The sequence below is a fragment of the Anoplophora glabripennis genome, unplaced genomic scaffold (assembly GCF_000390285.2).
Source record: "Anoplophora glabripennis isolate ALB-LARVAE unplaced genomic scaffold, Agla_2.0 scaffold237, whole genome shotgun sequence".
Lineage (NCBI taxonomy): Eukaryota > Metazoa > Arthropoda > Insecta > Coleoptera > Cerambycidae > Anoplophora > Anoplophora glabripennis.
The window spans coordinates 356,617-363,691 of record NW_019416676.1 but is presented as its reverse complement, the minus strand read 5'-3'; the positions used below and the strand labels follow the sequence as shown (position 1 = coordinate 363,691).

At 32.4% G+C, this 7,075-nt stretch overlaps 1 protein-coding gene across 1 annotated transcript; it reads left to right on the top strand.

Moving 5' to 3' along the window:
* Nucleotides 1-1,773: 1,773 nt before the first annotated feature.
* LOC108903988 lies at nucleotides 1,774-6,393 on the top strand. Its single transcript, XM_018706353.1, has 3 exons — nucleotides 1,774-1,831; nucleotides 4,790-4,927; nucleotides 6,133-6,393. The coding sequence occupies exons 1-3, from the start codon at nucleotides 1,774-1,776 to the stop codon at nucleotides 6,369-6,371; spliced, it is 435 nt and encodes a 144-aa protein (XP_018561869.1). The 3' UTR covers nucleotides 6,372-6,393.
* Nucleotides 6,394-7,075: the final 682 nt, after the last annotated feature.

Genomic DNA, 7,075 nt, shown 5'->3' with positions numbered 1-7,075 from the left:
AATATAATATGTATGTAGGTATAGGTATTTCTTTATCTTTATACTTTACTGTATAGGCAACCAGGAATATAATCTCTTGTATTAATTGTTGCTTATACGCTTTGATTCTGTCCATGATCTAAGATTTAAACATTTCAAAGCTTTTAATTTAATATTTTTAAATATTTACAAAGTATTCTACTAAAGTGATATAAAGAATATAAAATTAAATATATTAAAACTACTAAAACAGCAGGGAAAATGTATATATGTACCTATCACAAATTGTTCCAGCATAGCTTTTCACCTATTAGAAACCAATACAATTTTTTTTAATTAGCTTCAAGTGTAAAACTAAAATTATACACAGGATGTAAATTAAATGCTTGACCATAGAAATTAATGAAAAAACTCCTTGTTTCTGGAAACACTTCGCTTTCGAGAAACGGTGTTTAAAGTGTATGAAGAAAATTTAAAAAAATCGGCAGCAGAAGCGATTTAATTTAAATAACATTACGTTTTTATGGATGCCGAAACCGAAAAGTTTCCAGACACATGTTTGTAAGAATATTTTTGTGTTGTATGACACGTTATTCTAAAACATTGACTAAAAAGTTTTGTTGCATCCTGTATATAAAATATGTATCGATGTCAAGGTCAAAACTTGGGTGACATTGACAGTGAATGTAAGAAATGTAGAGCATATTATTATGACATCCAAGTAAAGGCAACATTTTTATGTACGTTCGAACAGGAAATTGCAAATATGTATGTCGTTAGTAGTAATTTCTATGGAGTAGCAATAATAAAGCAATAAAAATCTACGCACGGAGCGTATTTAAATCTGTCATAACTATTGGAGGTTAGTTAGTTGTGCATAAATAAATGCAATAGGAAATTGGCAAACACTGAACCTCTCTGCAGGAAAAAATATATGAGATGTATACTCGTATATCACTGTACTCAGAAAAACGAGACAATAAGCGACAAACATACAGAGCGTTTTATTAAAAAAAAAACAAATATTTGATAGATCAGAAAAGATACTTTCTTCCAAATTTGTACTAGCAATTTTTTTTAATTTAACATTCTCTAACTTGGAAACTAGGCTGATTAGGAAATGTCATAGAAATTTCTTTTCTTAAAACTAGTTGTAGAATCATTCCCTTTATGCTCAGAACATGGTAAGGACTACCCTTTATATAATTTGTCGTAAATATGCCATACCAAATAGGTTTCATATCACTATCAACCGCAGTGTTACAGAAAAACAAAAACAATATAACTATATCACTGCAAAACCCTTATAAACTTGAGTTTGTTTACATTGTCGTTAGTAAATATTTAGTGGTTGTAAACAAGCAAAGTGCCAAGACAAATTTCTAACTTAGAGGCCAAATATCACAACTTCCTGCAGAACTAATGAAATATGAAATTTAAACTATGTACGCAAAATGTTTACTAATAAATGTAGATGATACACTAAACGTTCCAAGTGGTAACTAGCCGTTAATTGCCGTTTTAAAATCCTCTGGGGAGCGTTTCAGTTAAATTACCTGCAATTAAAAAATTTTAAGGCAGAACGCTGTTTACAGTGCTGTTTGTCCATAAAGTTTTCGGTATTGGTAGTAGTTGTTCAGCTGAAGGCTGATTTAGTTCGATAGAGATTTTTTTTTCGAAAATTCTAGTTTGATGTACAATTATTAAAAAGGCGGATAGCGTCTGTATATTAAATGACTCTGGTGGAAAAGAACACACTGTATAGTACTTTCTGAAAGAGTAAATTGTTACAAGATGGCCTTTAGTTTTGGACTTTCAGTTGTGTTGTTCCTCTTCGGGATTTTCCAGAATGGTAAGTTAGTAGACTATAATTTAGTATAAAGAGTATCACAGTTAATATGAAGCGCCCTGTATATTTTAATTTCAAAGGCAGATACTTCGAAAACGGTAGGTTTTTGGGCGAAGGGTTATAAACTTTTCTGTATATCAACCTAATGGTGCATATTTACAAAGTGTATATGATGGATGGAAAATTATTCGGTTTTATGAAGCTAAGTACCAAGATATTTTATTTTTTGTTTATAATAATTCAACTACCGTGTATATACTCAAGAGAGTTAATTGATAATGATGATCTCGATCAATTTATAGCTTTCAAAGGATTAGCAACGTTTTAAATTTTAGCAGATGTAACTTACTTCAACTTGGTATTATCTTTTTTATTAGTAGCAATAAAATATCAATTATGATTAACGGTTATAGAGGTAACATATTATGTGGAACATTAAAAAGTAATTAACGAATTTTAGCCACATACAGTAGACATAAGTGTTCCTATCTTATGAATTTTAGTGATATTTAAATTATATATACAGGGTGGTCAAATGAAAACGAAACAGAGTCATTTTCAAGAAGTGCGTCAAGATTGTAGAAAAACGCTCAGACCCGTCGATTTTAGATTATAGGGGGACATTCCTTGCTGGTATTTTTGACTCCGCCACTTTCACCCCCAAGCAAGGGTAAGCATCACCCCAAAATATTTAAATGGCATTGGGGGTTGAGTAATATTTCTTTTGAAAGCTCTTACAATTCTCTTTACAACAGACTTTAAATTTTATAATTCCGCCCAATACTTTGAAAAAAATATACATACATTTTAAAATTTAAATTATGTTTAGTTGCTTACTTACTACCTAGTTGATTAAATGCTCAAACTGATGACCGCCCGCTTCCATACAAGAATAAAGATTTTGTTCGAAACGTTCGCGCACATTCCGAAGCAATTCCGAAGTGATTCGACGGCATTCGTCAACGATTTTTTGAAGGAAATCTTCCAGCGACGCTGGCTGTGTTTTATAGATTTTACTTTTTAGGTATCCCCACAAAAAGAAATCAAGGGGCGATAAATCCGGTGATCATGGAGGCCACTCAATGCTGCCTCTTCTCCCAATCCAATTCCGTAGAAAACGTTGGTCCAAATACTGACGGACAATTAACGCATAATGCGGAGAGCACCGTCCTGTTGAAAAATCAAATGATCTTCTTCATACTCTAGAACATTTTCAATAATATCAGTCAAGGCAGGGTCAATAGCGTCTTCCAAGAATGGCAAATACATTTGGCCAGTCAAATTACCACGTAGAAAAAAAAGGACCCACCAGCCGATCACCGAAAATTCCAGCCCATACATTTATTTTTTCCGGTTGCTGTGTATGCACCTCGTGAAAAACTCTTGGGTTTGAATCGGACGAATAGCGTCAATTGTGACGATTTACCGTCCCGTTCAAGAAAATACTGCATTCGACAGATGTTAAAAAGTAACTGTGGATCGTTCCTTGCTCGCTCACTCATTATTTCCCAAAATTGCAAACGGCGATCATAATCATCCTCATGAAGTTCCTGGACTAAATGCATTTTGTATGGATGGAATTTATTCTTCTTCAAAATGGTTTGTATGTAGTTCGATTGATCCCAGACACAGATGCCAGCTGCCTCGTACTTAATGTAGGATCAAGATGAACTTGTCCCAAAACTGCAACTTCACTAGCTTCATTAACTATAGGTTTTTCAATTTCTCATTTTTTATTGGCTACGTTCCCCGTCTCTTGAAATTTTTTTATTAAGTCTAGAACATCCTTCCTCCTCACATGTCGATCACATTTATTGTTCATAAAGTAAAGCGAAATGATATCTACCCTTTCCGCAATGGAATAAACCATAATGTTTAATTTTCAAAAACACAATTAAATAAACTACCAACCAACGCTTCCAAATAATACTAGAAAATAATTTGGAATCCACTAATTTTACGTTCATTGTGTGTGTATAGCATTCATTTCTGTTTTTTACAATTGTGTTTTTTTTACGAAAGTGATAACAAATCGCCAAAAACCAATGTAACTCAAGAAATACTAAATTTAAACCATTGGCGTACTTAACTCGAATGACTGCAATTTTTACCGTTACTAATTGTTTGTACATAAGTTTCAACTTTAAAATCAAAATTCTTAATAAGTATAGGGCGGAATTATAAAATTTAAAGTCTGTTATAAAGAGAATTGTAAGAACTTTCGAAAGAAATATGACTCAACCCCCAATGCCATTTCAATATTTTGGGGTGATGCTTACCCTTGCTTGGGGGTGAAAGTGGCGGAGTCGAAAATACCAGCCCTTTAATCTAAAATCGACGGGTCTGAGGGTTTTTCTACAATCTTGACGCAGTTCCTGAAAATGGCTCTGTTTCGTTTTCATTTGGCCACCCTGTATATATAGATGTCCCAAACACACAATGATCATACGGGTTAAGTAGGTAAATATTGATAAAGATATCTATAAACAGTCTTTTCGTCTTCTTAAAGAAACAAAAAAGTTCGTTTAAACACAGTTGTCAAAATTTTTCGTATGCAAAACATACAGGGTGTAATACAAAATATCCAGTACCGTGGAAATTCTGGGATTCCATCACTCGTCGAATTTGGAGATAATATTTATTGCTCTGCAGTATAAAGTGCACCAAATTCGAGTTAGTTACATTATCTCAGTGCTCTTCAGAAGTAATTAATTATACCATTTTTGGATTAAAGTGAACTTAAATTAATCTTCTTATCTATACTACGGTTTTTTTAATAAAAATTTTCTTACTGATGATGTTATACAAAACAACATCTAGACTACAACTCTGCGGCTGAGCTAGTATCGTTCATGTACTTTTTCTAGGATTCCGAGAATAATCAACGGTTGAGCTATGTAAATTTGCTACTTAACGATACGTCATCAAAATTTGAAAATATTAATCATTGTTCTTTTTTAGGCTATTGCATCCGTTGCTACGAATGCGTTGCTCGCTTAGGACCTGGAGAAATAAGTGCCTGTCTTCACGGGGACGAGTCCCAGTTAAAAAGAGTGCACTGTATAGGTCCGTCTGTATGTGCCGCCTATCACTACCAAAGTAAGTTGAAGGTAGACGAAAATAAGGGACAGTCAATGGTAAGCGAGAATGTAAATATGACGACAAACCATTTCTGTAAACCTTTTTCTAAATGATGCGTTGGTTTAAGTTGCTCTCTGTAAATAAATTCAAGTGACGAAAAACAAAACAGACTATTTATATATGTATCAGTTACAATCAAAATGGACCCAAAATAGAACACCGAAGCACTCTAAATTATTGACATTCAAACTATTGGATTGATAATATCTTGAGTGTTTATTTCTTATCACTTTATGTTTATATAAACATAAAACTAAAGATCTACTTTTTTACTTTTATACAGGGTGGGCCATTAGTATGAGAAAGTAAAATAACTCCCTTGTTATTCATAATACAGAAAAAAAGTTTATATAAAAGTTGTACAGAATCAATACAGGGCAATGAGTAAAAACGGAACACGCCAAATATTACATTTTTTAAATAGAACACCCTGTATATTTATGGATTTCCGAGAAAATTCTATATATAGCAATATAAACATTTTATCGTTTTAGTGCGAAGTTGCCAAATTATGTAAAAAATTCTTTGAATTTTGAAAAATGACCTCGAAGAAGTTGTATTAACTTTCAGCTACTAACACTTGAAACAAAATAATTAGACAGAGTTTATATAAATGCCCTGTATAAAATATCGAGATGAGCTAAGAAAGGAGTCTTTGCCTAACATTAGCATATAACTCTTGTCAAATATTTTTATTCCAAGCGTTAGTAGTTGAAAGTTAATACAACTTCTTCGAGGTCATGTTTTTTCAAAATTCAAAGAATTTTTTACATAACTTAGCAACTTCGCACTAAAATGATAAAATGTTTATATTGCCATATATAAAATTTTCTCGGAAATCCATAAATATACAAGGTGTTCCATTTAAAAAATGTAATATTTGTCCCGTTTTTACTCATCGCCTTATATGTTTCAAATTAATGTGTCCTTCTGGTTTTATGATTCTGTACAACTTTTATATAAACTTTTTTTCTGTATTACGAATAACAAGGGAGTTATTTTACTTTCTCACACTAATGGCCTATCCTGTATATTATCTTTCAATAAGAGGTTATAACGAATCAAAATATCCAATTGAGACGCTTCCTGGACAGCTGCTATACTTATTTTCCTCAATCTATTCCATAAACTGAAAGCAGAATTTTTAGTTTCTACTCTTGCAGGCGTTATTCCTGGTACCCCGACTATCAACCACATCACCCGAGGTTGCCAAGCCCTGCGATACGGAGCCACCTGCGAAGATATCTTCAATGAATTGAGGATGAAGAATGAGATCCTGCCGGGGCAACATACTTGCACGACGTGTAGTACAGATCTCTGTAATTCAGCAGATAAGATCAATGCAGTTCCATTAGTTGTAGCTTTAGTTTTAGCTTTTCTAAGTTGGCTCTTACTTTTATAAAAGAAAAAAGTAGTAATTGAAAAACCATATGTCTTTAAAATTTTATATAACGATTTGTAATCCTTTTTTTACTTTTTTTTTCTTTTGTAATACATTAAATTTGTTAACTTTGGCTTGAGTGAGAGTGGCCAATTATTAACATCTTGTTTTTTAGTTGTAACTTTTTAAATATCAAGAGACAGTTTAAAGACAAAATTAAAGCAAAAAACCCACTTATTAGAATCTAAAAAGTCACTTTCTTGAAGTAAAAAAACATGTTTGCTGGCATTGTCATAGAAGTCGCCATCCTAGTGTAAAAATTGTATTATAGCTACTGCAAAATGCTCCTCCTTTAGCAAAATATTATATATTATAACAGCAGCACAACTTTGCTGGGGCCTATTTAAAGCAGATATTTGTTAGGGCTATTTAAATTATACTTATAGTTAAATTATATTTCCCTCAGTGAACTATTAGTTTATCATTTTTTTAAATGTCTCGAAAATAAACACACTACTGACTACTGACAATTTTAACTAATAGGATATTTTTGACCCCGAAATGGTGACTAGCTTCCTGTTTATATTTGCATTGTTATTTTATTCCCAGATGAATAAACTGATACTGATAATTTTTTACAGGAAATTTTCAATGGGCAAGTTAAGAAATTAGCAATGAAATTTCCTTAAAAAAATCAGAAGTTTTACTGCGACTTACTAAATTTA

Bases quoted from the DNA above. Each gene is read 5' to 3' on its own strand.
- LOC108903988 (XM_018706353.1), top strand. From the start codon at position 1,774: ATGGCCTTTAGTTTTGGACTTTCAGTTGTGTTGTTCCTCTTCGGGATT. The intron at 1,832-4,789 runs GTAAGTTAGTAG...GTTCTTTTTTAG, and splicing joins CTTCGGGATTTTCCAGAATG to GCTATTGCATCCGTTGCTAC. The intron at 4,928-6,132 runs GTAAGTTGAAGG...CTACTCTTGCAG, and splicing joins TGCCGCCTATCACTACCAAA to GCGTTATTCCTGGTACCCCG.